Source organism: Neovison vison, chromosome 4 (genome assembly GCF_020171115.1).
Source record: "Neovison vison isolate M4711 chromosome 4, ASM_NN_V1, whole genome shotgun sequence".
Taxonomy (NCBI): Eukaryota; Metazoa; Chordata; class Mammalia; order Carnivora; family Mustelidae; genus Neogale; species Neogale vison.
In genome coordinates, this window is record NC_058094.1 from 138,085,958 (window position 1) to 138,103,689 (window position 17,732).

The 17,732-nt window shown below is 38.7% G+C and overlaps 1 protein-coding gene across 1 annotated transcript in view; it reads left to right on the top strand.

Annotated features, from left to right (window-relative positions):
* LOC122905387 (serine/threonine-protein kinase MRCK alpha-like) overlaps positions 1-13,449 on the top strand; it is a 50,150-nt gene extending 36,701 nt beyond the window's left edge. Inside the window, exons 7-12 of the mRNA XM_044247004.1 lie at positions 1,208-1,424; positions 2,692-2,754; positions 5,360-5,956; positions 10,642-10,739; positions 11,772-11,856; positions 13,319-13,449. Coding sequence (XP_044102939.1) covers positions 1,208-1,424; positions 2,692-2,754; positions 5,360-5,956; positions 10,642-10,739; positions 11,772-11,856; positions 13,319-13,449 — 1,191 coding nt within the window. The remainder of the gene's footprint in view (positions 1-1,207; positions 1,425-2,691; positions 2,755-5,359; positions 5,957-10,641; positions 10,740-11,771; positions 11,857-13,318) is intronic.
* Positions 13,450-17,732: the final 4,283 nt, after the last annotated feature.

The window sequence follows — 17,732 nt, forward strand, 5'->3', positions numbered from 1 at the left end:
GCTTGCACAGCGGGGAGGGCAGCGGGAGAGTAAACGAGACACGGAGATTTCCTGCTGAGCGCGGGGTGCCCAACTCGGGGCTCCATCTCACAACCCCGAGATTATGACCTGAGCCAAAACCAAGAGCCCAATGCTCAGCTCATGGTGCCGCCCAGGCATCCCTGCAATCTCTTAAAAAAAGAACACTTCGCTCTTTAGAATTCATATAAAAAATTAAAGTGATCTTGGAAGTGATTCTTTATCCATAAAGTGACAGAGAAAGAAAAGGACTGCGGTCCCCTTGTGACCCAGGTGGTTACAGTCAATCCGTGACTCTTGTATTCAACGAAGGCTGCACAAAGGTGTTCCTGGGTCCTTAGTCCCGGGATAGACATCCATGCAGACTCTACTCAGCCACCAAAAAACCCTACAATGGCCTGGCCATTGGCACTGACTTAGGAAGCAGGAATTTATTACACTACTGCTGCTTAATTGATGTTTACAAAAGAAGGTTTTACATATAAATTTAGAGCGCTGCTAGGCTAAGTATGTATTTTTAAGTTTAAATTTTATTTGCCATTCACTAGTAATGATGTATACTACAGGCACGCAGCAGCCAGGAAAGCATAAGCACTTCTAAGTATCTGTGACTTAACAACAAAGAACCCCTGAATGTTGCATAATAGCAGAATTGATTATGATGACTGCGATTGAGACACATTGCCTGACTGCATTTAAGAAGACACCAAAATGTACACAGCTGTGTCTGGAGTGAAGAAGCAGAGAGGCTCAGAGTGGGGGTTCTGGCATCACACTGCTAGCAGTTTCCCCCGCTGTGCCTATCTTCTCACCTGGAAAATGGGCAGAGCAGTGGTGTCGGCCTGCTGAATTTTTCCATGGGGGATTAGATCAATTAACACGTGTGCATTTCTTAGAGCAGTTCCCGGTGGAGTCAACACTCAATAAATGGTACCTATTTTCACTGATGAAATTCAGTATTATTTAGATAGAGTATCCAGCGTTCTTATGAGGATCACAATAGAGGTGATTCTGACATTTTGCTTTTGGCCTGGGTTCTGATGCTCACATCATTTATTCTACTAACCGGGTAGAGGGTAACGGTATTAGAAGTGACATCTACCAATGGTGATTTTGATGAAAAGTGCTGAACGGGCTGGCATGAAGAGTTCTGTTTTCGATAACTGAGATGTTCCTTAAATCATTGCAGGTCATGGCTTCGCAGCTCTCGGCGCCTCGTAACCGGTACTCGGTACCCATCCTAGCAGACAGCGAGAACGACAAGTGGGAGTGGGTGCGAGCGCTGAGGGACCTGCACAAGACGCTGAGAAAAAGCCCCTCCAGAGACCGCTCAGTCTATGTGCTGGAAGAGGCTTATGACAGCAGCCTGCCCTTGATCAGAACCAGCCGGACAGCTGCGATCATAGGTACGGACCTGCCACACAGGCGCCTCACCCCAGTCTCCAGCTCGAGATAAAAAAAACAGTAACTTTATGCACTATTCATGTGTCAGCCAAACCTGGCTGAGGCTGGTGGGGTCTCCCCACAGCCCACCTGCTGTTAATACTCTGCAAAAATATTAGTATACTTGATTCTATGATGGCTCTCCAGGCCCCATGCAAAACGGTGTCTCTTTAATATTCATTAATACCTGTCCTGAGTCTGAATAATTCTGAGTTCCCAAACCCAGCTGGCTCCAACACACCAACAGTGTGACCCTGTGTACTAATTGTGCACTACCACCTACCTCAAGGGCAGAGACCATCTTTTGTGTCCGTATTCCCAATGCTCAGAACTCAGTAAACAAATGAAAAATGAGTGAGCAAATGAATGAATTGCCAAGATCAATACTGAATAAACAAGTTTATTTTTATTGCCCAGTTTTTATTTTATTTATTTATTTATTTATTTTTTAAATTTATTTCAGAGAGAGAGACAGTGAGAGAGAGAATGAGTGAGGAGAAGGTCAGAGAGCGAAGCAGACTCCCCATGGAGCTGGGAGCCTGATGTGGGACTCGATCCCGGGACTCCAGGATCACGCCCTGAGCCGGAGGCAGTCGTCCAACCAACTGCGCCACCCAAGCGTCCCTATTGCCCAGTTTTTTTTTTGCCTTAGAGCCACCTTGCTATTTACTGCTGTATAAGAGGGAACCCGTTACTACCGTACCCATGCGTTAAGTGCACACAGTTCCTGCTTTCCAGCTATGAAAGGAATTAAGTGAGCTAATACATAGTTCTGTGCTCTGTACTCAAGGCAGTTGCTCAGTAAGTGCTGAACTTCCACTCTGAGACTTAGTCCAAGCTATGTCCTGACACACACCGGTGCATTACAGTTCAGGCCAGGAGCACTGATAAATTAAATGCACAGTTTTTTTTTTCATTCATGAGACAGTAACTTATTGAGAGCAAATTTAAAAATATACCATAACTTAAACTATCTTTTCAAGTATTCACAAAGGTAATGATCTTTCTGTTGAGAAAATTCGTGTTTTATTTTTACTTCTACAAGCTGAAAGCAAAAAGGTACAAATTATGTTTTTCATTTTTATATATGCCAAATATGTATCTAATTTGACTTTTAAACTTTTTCCATATTGATAAATTTGTCCAGTTTAATCTAATAGCTTTACTTAATGTTCACCGCCCCCCCCCCCAAAAAAAAACCCTGACGTTATATTTACATGTCAAATACAGATCACAAAAGAATCGCTCTGGGAAATGAAGAAGGGTTCTTTGTCGTGCACATTACCATAGGTGGTAAGGAGAGTCTTTACTGTTCTGCCATAACTCTGAAAATACAGTATCAGATTTGTTCTTTCATTCTGTAAAAGAAATCTTCCAGATCTGGTTTGATATATTTTCAAGTCAAATGATGACTTTTCTAATATCTAGAGATCCATAATCTTCCCAGAGTCTAAGTATCTTTACGGTTGATTTTATGTAATGAGTCTACTGATAAGAACTCAGTTTACTGTCTTCAAATTGGCACCTGAAAAAAAAAAAACCCACATGGTTCTGCTTGCTAGCCCGTCCCACTCCTGCTGGCACTGCAGTGAGCATATAACGGTATTTCCTGGAGAAGAGAGCAGAGTTCTTTGTCCTTGTCTGGGTGCTCAGCTGTTTGAAGGGGACATGAAGGACTAGATGAAGTCAAACAGCCATTCTATACCGCTGTCCCCATGAATGTCTGGTGCCTGTCTGGTGGCTTAGCTAAAGGAGAACCCACATTTGAAGGACATCAACTGTGTCCTGTGTTGAAGGCCTCCTGTGCTGTGTGGGTGACTCAGTCCTGCCAAGGAGGGCCATGAAAGCAGGAGTCCAGCATGAGAACAGGAATGGGTCTCTTTTTTGTGTGGCAATGCACTCCATGCACCTAGAACAGTGCTGGGCACACAGGAACCACTCCACACATAGTTGTGTAATCAAGGACTCAATGTAGTGCCAGAAGAAAAAAGGATACTTTTTCCCCCCTAAAAAAGTAGTATGTTAGCATTTGTTGGACACTGAATGGTGTTTGGCCTGCTGCCTAGAATATCAGGGTTTAAGGTTATTAAGCTAATTTATTGAATAAAATAAATAAGTAAATATTTATTTATTATGCTTTATTATGTTAACTTTATTATTAAGGTAATTTTGTTGTCTTTGGAGTAATTACTTTCTTGAACATATATGATTTTTGATCTCTTATCCTTTCCTTCCTATCCTTTTCTATCCCTCTCAAATCTATCCTGAGATTATCTCTGTGATTTTATTAGAGCCTAACTTAGATCCATTAGAATAGTAACTGGGAGAGAATTTAAAAATAAGAAAACATTCTCCTTACAGTAAAGGTAACTATTTTTCCAAAAATTGGAAGGGGAGGTGAACCATGAGAGACTATGGACTCTGAAAAACAGTCTGAGGGGTTTGAAGTGGCGGGGGGGTGGGAGGTTGGGGTACCAGGTGGTGGGTATTATAGAGGGCATGGCTTGCATGGAGCACTGGGTGTGGTGAAAAAATAATGAATACTGTTTTTCTGAAAATAAATAAATTGGAAAAAAAGGCCTAATTTTCAAGAAAATGAAAAGGCAATTTACTGAATATGAGAGAATATTTTCAAAATCATACCTTATAAGGGTATATATCTAAAATATATAGAGAAATCCTACAACTCACTAGCAAAAAAAAAAAATCTCCAGTCTAATTTAAAAATGGTCAGAGGATTTGAATAGACATTTTTCCCCAAAAAAGACATATAGATGGCCAACAGCAACACGAATGGAAAGGTTCTTAATATCCTGAATCATCAGGGAAATGCAAATAAAAACTACAATGAGATATCATTCTTAACTGTTAGAATGGATATTATCAGAAAGACAAGGAATAACAAGTGTTGGCAAGAATGTGGAAAAAAGAGAACTCATATACTGTATTGCTGGGGATGTAATCTAGTTCAGCCTCTGTGTAAAACAGTATGGAAGTTCCTCAGATTACTATATGACTTAGCAATTCTAGTTCTGGTGATTTATCCAAAGGAAAAATATACTAACTAGAAAAGATATCTACGCCCTCATGTTCACTGCAGAATTATTTGTAGTAATCAAGATATGAAACAACCTAAGTGTCCATCAATGGATGGACTGATAAAAAAATGTGGTATTCTATACAATGAAATATTATTTAGCTGTAAAAAGAACATCTTTCCATCTGTGACATCATGGATGAACCTCAAGGGTATTATGCTAAGTGAAATAAATCAGACAAAGATCAATTTTGATGGCTCTTTTATGTGGAATCTAAAAAAACAAGCCAACCCCCCCCCCACAGCAGCTCATGGATAACAGAGAACAGATTGGTGGTTGCTAGAGGCGAGGAATGGAGGGTGAAAAATGGATGAATGGGGTCAAAAGGTATAGGTTTCCAGTTCTAAAATAAGTAAGTCCTGGAGGCATAACGTATAGCGCAGTGACTATAGTTAATAATAGTTTACTGTTTACTTGAAAGTTGCTGGGAGATCTCAGCAATTCTCATTATAAGAACAAAAATTTTGTTAACTATGTATGGTGCTGGATGTTAACTAGGCTTATTATGGTGATCATTTTGCAGTTTATACAAATACTGAATCATTCTATTGTATACCTGAAATATAATGGTATACCTCAATTATAACTCATTAAAAATTTTTAAAAAATAAGTTACATTGCTAATTTGCAGGTGAGTGGCCATTTTATTTGTAAAGAATTTATTCACAGAACATTAAGATTTATGAGATCATTTTTATTGACCTTTTTCAACTGTTTTTATGTAAAGCTGAAAAGAACATTCAAAATAAACAGATTATTCTGAACTTGACAATGACTTATAACCATGTTGATTTGTGTAGAAATTATTCGGGTTAGTGACATGAAGAAGATTCATCAGATTGAGCTCATTCCTCATGGCCAGATGGTTGCGGTGATCTCCGGGAGAAGTCACCACGTGTGGCTGTTTCCCATGTCAGCTTTGGATGGACGGAAGACTGACACTCACAAGCTAGCAGAAACAAAAGGGTGTCAGACAATGACTTCCGGAACAGTGTGCCAAGGGGCCCACACATGCCTCTGTGTAGCAAGGAAAAGCCAAGTCTTTTGTTATGAGCTGTTTCAGAGCAAGAAAATTTCTCACAGAAAATTTAAAGAGCTCCAGATCCCAACCAATGTCCAGTGGCTGGCCATCTTCAATGAGCAGCTTTGTGTAGGATTCCAGTCGGGGTTCCTGAGATGCCCCTTGAGGAAAGAAGGAGTCCCATACAGGATGCTCCACTCACAGGACCCGACACTATCGTTTATCGCACATGAGCCCGTGGACGCTCTTTGTGCCGTCGAGATCTCCAGTATTGAGTATCTGCTATGTTTTAAGAGCATTGGCATTTACACTGACAGCAGGGGCCTCCGATCTAGGCCAGTTGAGCTTATGTGGCCAGCAGCTCCAACTTACTGCCGTAAGGCTATCTTACAATTTGTTCCCTTGTCTTTCTGTATCTTTCTTGCCTTTTTAATTCTACTTCTATTTCCACTAACTATTGTTAGTGACAGGTTTCATTTCTGAAAACAACATCACTGAAGATATTTCCTGATTTTTCTAAGTCGTTTCAAGTAGAACAGCTGTAATGAAGTTATATCTAGGTCATACATGTGATAACTTAGCCTTTATCTTTTACTTTTTCATAGGAAAATTTACACTGCTTATATCCTTAATCCAAATTGTTGTTTTCTGTAAGCTCCTAAACAGGTTATCTTCATGGTAACTGAAAATCACATACACATTAATAAGTCATAAGAAACAGTTACTATCTTTTGCTTTTTGGATTTAGTTTATGTAAAGTGTACCTGTAATGCTCCTAAATAATTTTAGCTTATTTCATATTTTATTAGTACAAGTCATCATTTTATAAATTAAATACAGCCTTTTGATTCACTTACAGAATAGTACAGAGAACTTAATATAAGCAACTTACTCTTCCAAGGGTTAAGGGCACAGTATTAAACATAAAACAGGCTCGTCTGTGTCCATATGGAGATTATAATCATGACATGAGACCAACAATCAAGCAAGTGCTGTGACAGGGGAGCAGAACAGTCTACAAGAGCACACAGGAGGGATGCTTAATCTAACACCCTAGGCCAGGGAAGGCCAGCTCAAGAAATGTAAAGTGCCTTTGTCTTTCAACTCTTTACAAACACATTCTACTGTTTTCTGACTTCCACCATTCCTGATGAGAAAGCAACCATTTTCATTGTTGTTCCCTCCATGTCTTCTATTTAGCAGTTTTTAAGATTTTCTCATTATCTTTGGTTTTCAGCAATTTGACTATGATGGGCTTACATGCAGTTTTTTTGGTATATATTCTCCTTGGGGTTTTCAGAACTTTTTGGATCTGAAGACTGATATCTCTCATTAATTTTGGAAAATTTTTAGGCATTAAATTTCTGCAAATTTTTCTTATTCTCTTTTCTGCAGATCAAAGTACATGTTTAACAGACCTCTTCATTTTTAAAATAAGATTTGTTTAGAGTGAGAGAGTGTGTACGCACATGTACCAGCAGGGTGGGGTGGGGAGGCTTACCACTGAGCAGGGAGCCTGAATTGGGGCTGGATCTCAGAACCCCAATATCATGACCTGAGCCAAAGGCAGAAGCTTAACTGAGCCATGCAGGTGCCCCCAGACCTCTTGATTTTGTTTCATAGGTCACTGAGACTTTTTAAAAAATATTTTTTTCTGTCCTTTAGTTTGGATAATTTCTACTGACCCCCCATCTTCAATTTCACTGACCTTTTCCCCCTGGTTTATCCATGAATTAAGCATTTCAGATACTGTATTCTTCTGTTTATAATTTCAACTTTTTTTTTGAAATTTCCAGTTAGTGAAATTGTCCTATCTTCTAATACATTTATGTTTTCATGAAGTCCTGAACTACTTACAATAATTAATTAATTATTCCAACATATGGCTCATCTGCAGGTGTTTCCATTGACTTTTTTTCCTTCTGGATTAAGGGTATCTTCCTGCCTTTTTACATCTTATTATTTTTTTGCCCTTTGCTGGATGTTATGGATGCTATGACACAGGGACTCTGGACTGTACTATGCATAACATGGAGGGCTGTGTTTTGTTCTGACAGGCAATTAATCTTAATCTGATGGACAAGTCACCCTGCTTTTGCTGAGGATTGACTTTAGACTTTGTTAGGATGGACCTATTTTGGCCTTTTAGTCCTTACTCATAAATAATGGCCTTTTGGGGGTCTCAACTGAGTTCCCAGGGTTTCTGGGCACTCAGTGCCCACTGACTCTCCACTTTGTCTATGTCAGAAATCAAATGTCTCTCCAGCACAGTACTACTTACTGCATTTTTGTTCATCCCTCAAGACTCTGAGCAGGTCTCAAGGAGTTTTGCTCTGTCCATGAGCAGCTTTGGATTTGGCCAGGGACTTTGAGGGAACCGGAGTACACATACCTGTGACAACTTTTCTGTGGCTCTTTCCTCTGTGTATCCTGCCTTGAAAATTCCAGACACATTAGTATCTGTTTCCTCTGCCCAGAAAAACTTCCACTCTCTGCTTGGGCTCCATTTTTTCTGCACAGCAGTTTGGAAATTTTCCCTAGTAGAAAGCTAGGGGAATGTAGGGTCTACCTCATGTCTTTCTCTCTCTCTCTTTTTTTTTTTTAGGAATGGCAATCTTGTGCTGTATACTAATACCTAAAAAGTTACTTCTTATATATATATTTTCCAGTTTTATAATTATTGATGGTGGCAGGGTATGTCCAATATCAGCAGCTCTGTCCTAATTGGAACAGGCCATCCACACTGCACTTCATGAAGAACTCTAAGTTCAGTGTTTCAGATATGGAGTTCAAGATGACAGTTCAAGAGACAGGGCTGGAGGGATCCTCATGAGCCACACCACAGAAGGTGTTCTGTAGGCACAGTGAGATTTGCAATTTCAGAAAAACCCCTAGATTCCAATGGTTAGATTAAAGATGATGCAAGGTGAGACTGGAGGCCAAGAGACTAACTTGGAGGTCATTGTAGAAATTGTGGATTAAAGCTGTGTAAGGCAGAGGCAGTTACGGTGGAAAGGAGAGAATCTGAGGGATACTGAAGATATAACTGACAAAATTTACACTTGGTTGGAAGTGGAAGCGGTGGGTCAAGAGAATCAGCAATGATTCTCAGATGTCGAACTTGAGCAAATGAGCAGATGCCAATATTTCCTAATAAAACCAAAGGAAAAGTGGATTCGGACAGGGGATGAAGGTTATGCTCATTCAACTTCTTTCTTTTTTGTTGTGTGGAAATCTTTTAAATCAGATCCCAGAAGTCACTATCATTCCACTTTTATATATTTTACATTACACCTCTAAAAATATGGACATTTTCATAAAACCACATTGCTATTATCACCCCTGAAGAAGTTACCCATGGTTCTTATTATCATCAAATACATATTCAAACATTCCTGATTATCACAAGATGTCTCTTTTGACAATGCATTTCTTGGAATCAAAACGTGAAGGTCCACATATTCCTTGTTATTGATACATCTTAGATATTGTCTAATCTTGAGTGGTCTTCCATGCCGCTGACTTGCTGTCCTGCAGGATATTCCACATCATGGAAACACCATGATGTTTCCTCATGGTGCTTTGCATCTTCCTTTATATTCTAAATTTCCTGTAACTGAAAACAAGCTCTAAAGACTATTATGAAGAATACTTCATTAATAGTGTTGTACATGTCCAACTGAAGCACACTCGGGCACGTGATGTCTGCTCATCTACTCATGGCAACACTAAAATGGGTTCCTGGTTTCTGATGATGTCAGCCTGATTCCCTGGACGTACTGAGTGTGTACCGCCAGTGGGACAGTAAATAGGTAAGAGGGCACAGGTTAGAAAACCAAGAAGCACAAATGTCAGAGGGATAGTCAGGAGGCAAGAAGCCCGCAAGCATCACTGAGCAGTCAAGTAAGACAGACTAAAATGTGTGTGTTGGCTTCAGCAATAATGGGTGGTTGACGACTTGCTGTGAGAGCAGTTTAATGCAGGAGTGAGGGCCCAGGTCAGACTGCTTGGACTGAGGTGTGGAAGTGGGAAGAAAGGTGGCTGGCACTCTTCAGAGCACGGCTCTAAGGAAAGGGAGAAGGATGGCACAAGTACAGCAGAGGAAGGGTTGTTACATTGCTGTTGTTTTCATGGAGAGAAGCTCATATGAGAAGTTCGTAACTGTAAGTCATTATTAGTCACGGAGAAAGTTCCAAAGACGCTAGTGGCTGCCAGTGTTTGCTGCTTTGTTCGTGAACATCATTCTCCACATATACTGTTCTCATCTTCTACTATGTTCGTGCTGTGAACTCAATTAGTTTAGGAGCCACAGACTTTGAAATGTTATGCAATTACTTAGTAAAGCTTCCGTTAGATGAAAATGTTAGAAAGCTTTTTGTCAGGCTTTCACTGTGTCATATTCTAAAATGTAAACCATATACATCATCATTTATATTTTTACTTATCTTAACCATATTAAAAACATTTGAGGCAGCAATATGATAATTAGACTAGTATAATGGTATGAGATTCTCTTAGGTTTCCAATCTGAAGGATTCTTTTTTTTAAAATGTATTAAGGCTTAGCAGATAAAATTTATCATGAATACTGTGTGATTCCACTCATACAACATATTTGAAATGACAAAATTTTAGAAATGGAAGACAAGCTATTGATTCTCAGGAGTTAGGGAAGGAGGGGGATGTGGGTGGGATTATAAAAGGGAACCCTGAGGGATACTAGTTGTGGTGTAAATAGTCTGTATCTTGACTATAGTTATGGATACATGAACCTACACAGGTGATAACATTGTACAGACCTACACACACACACATACACACACACACACACACACACACACACAGAGTGGGGAGATCTGCCCAGGATGAGTAGGCTGATTCTATCAATGTCAGTATCCTAGCTTTGCAAAATGTTACACTGCGATGAACTAGACAGAGTGTGCAAGAGATCTTTCTGTATTCTTAAAACTGCATGTGAATTTATAATTATCTTAATAAAAAACCCAGTTAAAAAGTGAATCCTGAACCCCATACTTGCTGTCACCTGCTCCCCATCTCCCAGGTTACAATGCCCCATATCTCTCCGTGTATAGTGAAAATGCAGTGGACATCTTTAATGTGAACTCCATGGAATGGATCCAGACTGTCCCTCTCAAGAAGGTGATTTGACATTGAGATCATGTGACTAATGAAAATTGTTGACTGAAAATGGAAGCAGGAATATTCATTTGTACATCTGCTAATTTGGAGGCTGAACTGAGAGTAGAAAATACTCATCAAAACCCTAAATGGTTAATTTAATTATTAGTACAAAAGTATTCTGTGATTCATACTTAAAGTAGCATTGTTATGATCAAACAGTACATTTATATGTACTCATTTATATCATATGCTATAGATGCTACAACCCACATTCAGTTTAGTTACTTTTACTTGTTATTAATTTTCACTTAGTATACTTGTGTATCCTGAAAAAGAAAATTTTACAGACCAAGAAAAAAAAAACAAAGCTCTGTTTAAGATTCTCAATTAGAATTTTATAAATTCATAATAAAAAAGTATACTTTTACTACAAATAATCTCAAACACAAATAAAAATTTAAACATAAAAGACTGCCATTTTGTAAGAAAAGATCACTGAAGATTAAAGAATAAATTTGGGGATATTTATCCATAAGATGAACTATGTATCAAAAAATTTATATTGGAATAGGATGAAGAAAGTAGTCCAAATTATGTGAGATTTTGTCCTGCTTTAAACAGTATCAGCTGTGGGAAAAGCTTTTGCAAGGACTACCTGACTACATAAAACATGAAAATTTTTTAGCATTCTAAATGTGAATGAGTAACATTAACTATTTGATAAAATGAATTTATTTAGGCAGATGAATCTTCTGAAGATAACTTTAATACTAATAATTTCTAAAAAGTTAACTTAAAAATTGAATGTATTTCTATGTTACCAATATTCAGATTTCTTTAATCTGTGATATTCATATTTCTGAAATTTTATCCCTTTGACTGGTATTTTTCTGTTTTTTTTTTTACTTGTTTCGTTGGTTTTTGAGAATATTTTGAGGGGAGCGCTTAGAATATTTTAATAACTAATGCTTTATATATAAGCAAACAAACTTACAGCTTAATTTTAAAAAGTATTTGTTGAGATGGTAATCTTGTTTTTTATTATTTTAGGTTCGACCCCTAAATAGTGAAGGATCCTTAAATATTTTACTTTCAGAGACAAAAAGATTAATATATTTCAAAAAGAAAATGACATGTAAGAAACAACTTCTTCTTCCTCTAAGAACTACTAAGAGATCACGTCTCTAGCTGACTTCCCAAGGTCAGAGAACAAACAAGTGGAGAAGATCTGACATTGATTCACTGTGCTGGTGGCAAAGAGTGATTGTCATCGTTGCATATCTGTATAGACATAACATTTACTCTAGGCACACTTGTTATTTTCAAGTGGGACTGATGGAGGCATGGTTGGACATAAGCACCTGTAAACAATGTAGTCCCCATTTACAGTGTTCACTGTGCAGACTCACTCACTCTCTAACAAGCTACAGTTCAGGTACTGAAAGCAGATGTAGCATCCTCCCCCGCAATCCCCAAGCCTACTTCAGCTTCCCCCACCTGTATTTTTAGACTCTAGATTTGCAGTAAGAAAAAAGCCATATGGATTCATTTCTTTTTTTCCTATTTTACTGATAGGATGGAATACACCATGTAGCTAAGTATCAGTTTGCTAGGACTGCCATGACCAACTATCACAGAGTAGGTAGCTTAAACCACAGAAGTGTACTGGTTCGCAGTCCCAGAGGCCACAAGTTTAAGATTAGGGTGTCAGCAGGGTCTGTTCCTTTTGAAGGCTGTTGAGAGACAACCTGCTCCAGGTTGGTCATGCCAATGACCTCATCTTAACTTGATCATCTGCAAATATCTTATTTCCAAATAAGGTCATATTCACAGGTACTGGAGATTAGGACATTTAATCTTTTAGGAGGAACCTCAATTTAATGTGTAGCAAGCTTTCCTATTTTCTTTTTGATGGTTTCTGAGTGACAGTTTATTTACTTCTAGATATTAAGAACTAAAATAGGGTAGGCCCTGGTCTCCTAGGGGTCTATAGAAAGGTTGCATCCTCTGCCAGGTTTAGAACAGGGAGAGAGCAGGGACGAATTCTTACCTCCAGTAGAGGGGAGGTGGGCTGGGGGCGGGGAGGGGGTTTACCCCACTTGTACCTCTTCCTCCTATTGTAGGCCTCAGAAAAGCTTGGCTTTTTTTTTTAACAGTAATTGTTTTTATTTATAGACAGATTCACCCTTCACATTTCACCCTGCAGCACAACAGAATATTCTAATGCTCTTACACCACAAAAATGTGGTAGGAGGAAAATAGCACAGACATGTGAACGCCAATCAAAGTGGAAAGACACCAATGCAATGGCTCCCTCCTTCTAAAGAAGCCATGTTGCTTTAACAGATATGAGTCAGCACAGATTTATTCTTCAGTTAATGGTTAAACTGAACATTAAATTCTGTTCATTAATGCTCCCTTCATATTCTTGATAATGGATAATGGATGCCATAAGCATCCAGTTTCAAATTTTAAAAATTAGAGTAGTATATTTGTGCAGATCTTTAATTGCAAGATTAATATGAAATTAATGGACGGGAATGCATTTTAACAGTTTAAAGGATGCTGTTGTTTTATTTGTTTAAAAATTTGTATAGATGGAGAAGAGACGGTATTTCCTGAAACATCAGATAATCATCAGAAACAAATGGTCCGGCACCTCCACAGCAAGCGGCAATATTCCTTCAGAGTTCCCAGAAGGAAGGGGCGTCTGCCCATGGGGCTCTGATCACCACCCTTCACATGTGGGCCAGAGGAAGCACTCCAGAACCACATGTTGTTTGATGTTATTTGGAAGAAAAAGAAATAAATCTCTGAAACTTGGGCAGAAATCTCTGTTCACATCAATGTTATGTTTATTTCTCTGTGAGACTTCAAAAAAACCTTTATGTAGTAAGTATAAATGGAAGTGTAATGTTGATTCATTTCTCTGTGTGAAATAACTGAAATTCAGTATGTAAGCCTCCATATAACAAATGTGTACACACATCATAATGTATGTCCCATTATCATTTTGTAAGCAAATAAATAGTACTCTGTATGCATGTAGATTGATTACTCTCTGACTCTGGGTGTGTATTGCTTTGACTTTAGGATAACCTTTGGTAATGAACCACTACTTGGCAATAATCTCTGTAACTGAATAGGTGGAAAAATAGGCTGGTCTTCTTTGGATTGCAAAGAAAAACATTTCTAAAGTGGTGCAAATTCTTTCAAAAGAACCATAATCACATGAAAAATATATAATATGGCAGAGCTTCTTTGATGTCTGTGGTTGTTTAAGGCAGTATTTCTACCAAAAACTGAAGTTTTTCAAGTTTCAAATTTTCAAGTCTTTTTTGAAAGAAGCAAGAACTGTTAAAATCTTCAATCATAAGTGTGGATTTTTCTATTTTTTCCTTTCACATCAATTTTGGTTTCTTGTATTTTTGAAGTTTTTGTTATTGGATTCACATGCATTTAGGTTATGTTAGGTAAGATAACTGATCTTATCATTATGAACATTTCGTCTTTCTCTTTAGTAGTATTCCGTATCAAGGAGACTCCTTGGTCCAATATCCATTTAAGCCACTCTAGCTTATCTTACTTTAGAATCTGCATAGTTTATCTTCTTTTCCATCCTCCAGTCTTTTTTTCCCCCTCCCTTAAAGATTTATTTATTTATTTGATAGGGAGAGAGATCACAAGGACGCAGAGAGAGACAGAGGGAGGGGGAAGTAGGCTCCCCGCCGAGCAGAGAGCCCGATGCGGGGCCCGATCCCAAGACCCTGAGATTACGACTTGAGCCGAAGGCAAGGGCTCAACCCACTGAGCCACCCAGGCGCCCCATCCATCCTTCAATCTTAACCTACATGTGCCAAATGATTTAAAATGCGTTTCCTATATATATGGATAGGTTTTGATTTTCATTAAATCTCATGTTGTCCATGTTTTAATTGGGAGTATTTAGAACACTTATATTTAATACAAATACATTGACATGTTTGATTTTAAGTATATTATCTTTCTTATTTGTCCTGTTTTTCTTTCTTTGTTCCTGTATTCTTTTGAATATTTTATTATCCAATTTTTCTGTTATAATTATTATTTATACCATTTTTTGTTGCTTTCCAATTTAGATTGTTACAGTTCTGATACCAATTAAGATGTATGAATTTTTCAGCATCACCAAGAAATTCTCACACTAGCTGGGTATCCTTGACATACCCTGGAGATAGTGTCAGGTTCCACCTGTTAAAAGCTCAGTCCCAAAAGACTGACCACTCCCCTCCACTTCAGACAAATCTCAAACCTAGGTTGTCACCTGTAGTTTTGACATGTCACCTGTAGTATGATCAGAGACTCCAACAACTCCCTCCTAGGGTTCAAGTAACTTGCTAGAGTGGCTCACAGAACTCAGAGAAACATCTTACTTATCATTGGTTTATTATAAAAGGAACTCAGGAACACCCAAATGGGAGAAATTGGACAAGTTATATGGAAAGGGAAAAGAGTTTCCCTCCAAGTCCAGCATCTCCCTGAACCTTCTCTTCCTGAGTTTCTGTGGAGGCTTCATGACACAGACATTATATCAAATGGTCATTGGTAATGGATTTAACTTCCAGCACTTCATCCTTTTCCAGAGGTTGAGGAGAGTGGAACTGTCAATTCAAACCTTCTAATTACATTCTAATCACAGAGCTGGGTTCCTTGGCAACCAGACCCCATTCTTAGGTTCTTTCTAAAGTCACCTGATTTAATATAACAAAAGACACCTTTATCACTCTCAACACTTAGGAAATTCCAAGGATTTTAGAAGCTTGGTGGAAGAAATGGGACAAAGACCAAATATAAATCTCTTAATATAAATCACGGTATCATAAATATGCATCTTTAACTTACCACTATCCACCCTGAAATGATACGTTTGTCTATATTGTAAAAACCTGTAGCAATTCATTCCATCTCCCTCTCCAAACTTTTGTGCTATTATAATACATTTTGTTTCCACATGTATTCTATTTTTAAAAATTTTTAATTTCTTTTCAGTGTTCAATAATTCACTGTTTATGCACCACTCAGTGCTCCATGCAATACATGCCCTCCATAATACCCACCACCAGGCTCACCCAACCTCCCACGCCCCTCCCTTCCAAAACCCTCAAAGTTTGTTTCTCAGAGTCCACAGTCTCTCATGGTTCACCTCCCCCTCAGATTTCTTCCAACTCACTTCCTTCCATCTCCCCATGTCCTCCATGTTATTCCTTATGCTCCTCAAATAAGTGAAACCATATGATACTTGACTCTGCTTGACTTATTTCACTTAGCATAATCTCCTCCAGTCCTGTCCATGTTGATACAAAAGTTGGGTATTCATCCTTTCTGATGCAGGCATAATACTCCATAGTGTAGATGGACCACATCTTCCTTATCCATTCGCCTGTTGAAGGGCATCTGGTTCTTTCCACAATTTGGCTGTTGTGGCCATAACTGCTATGAACATTGAGCTACAAATGGCCCTTATTTTCACTACATCTGTATCTTTGGGATAAATACCCAGAAGTGAAATTGCAGGGTCATAGGGTAGCTCTACATTTAATTTCTTAAGGAATCTCTACACTGTTTTCCAAAGCAGCTGCACCAGCTTGCATTCCCACCAACAGTGTAAGAGGGTTCCCCTTTCTCCACATCCTCTCCAACACACGCTGTTTACTGTCTTGTTCATTTTTGTCATTCTAACTCGTACAAGGTGGTATCTCAACGTGGTTTTGATTTGAATCTCCCTGATGGCTAATGATGACGAACATTTATTTATGTGCCTATTAGCCATTTGTATGTCTTCTTTGGAGAAGTGTCTGTTCATGTCTTATGCCCATTTTTTGACTTATTTGTTTTTTGGGTGTTGAGTTTGAAGAGTTCTTTATAGATGTTGGATATCAGCCCTTTGTCTATAGTGTCATTTGCGAATGTCTTCTCCCATTCCATGGGTTTCCCCTTTTTTTCTTGACCGTTTCCTTTGCCGTGCAGAAGCTTTTCATCTTGATGAAGTCCCAAAAGTTCATTTTTGCTTTTGTTTCCTTTGCCTTTGGTGACATATCTTGAAAGAAGTTGTTGCAGCTGATGTCGAAGAGGTTACTGCCTATGTTCGCCCCTAGGATTCTGATGGATTCCTGCCTCACTGAGGTCTTTTATCCATTTTTAGTTTATCTCTGTGTATGGTGTAAGAGAATGGTTGAGTTTCATTCTTCTACACATAACTGTCCAGTTTTCCCAGCACCATTTATTGAAGAGACTGTCTTTTTTTCTAATGTATATTTTTTCCTGCTTTGTCGAAGATTATTTGACCATAGAGTTGAGGGTCTGTATCTGGGCTCTCTACTCTGTTCCATTGGTCTATGTGTCTGTTTTTGTGCCAGAAAGAAAACTTCCAGACTCTTTTTATGAAGCCAGCATTACTGTGATCCCCAAATCAGGCAAAGACCCCTCCAAAAAGGAGGATTTCAGACCAATATCCCTGAAGAATACGGATGCCAAAATTCTCAACAAGATCCTAGCTAATAGGATCCAACATTACATTAAAAAGATTATCCACCATGACCAGGTGGAATTTATCCACGGAATGCAAGGGTGGTTCAACATTTGCAAATCAATCAATGTGACAGAACAAATCAGTAACAGAAGAGAGAAGAACCACGTGGTCCCCTCAATTGACGCAGAAAAAGCATTTGACAAGATACAGCATCCAGTCCTGATTAAAAGTCTTCAAAGTATACAGATAGAGGGAACATTCCTCAACTTCACAAAATCTATCTAAGAAAACCCCACAGAGAATATCAACCTCAATGGGGGAAAAGCTGACAGCTTTCCCTTTGAGATCAGGAACATGATAAGGTTGTCCACTCTCACCCCTGTTGTTCAACATAGTACCAGAAGTCCTAGCAACAGCAATCAGAAAATAAAAAGAAATAAAAGGTATTAAAATTGGCAAAGAAGAAGTCAAACTCTCTCTCTTCACAGATGACATGATACTTT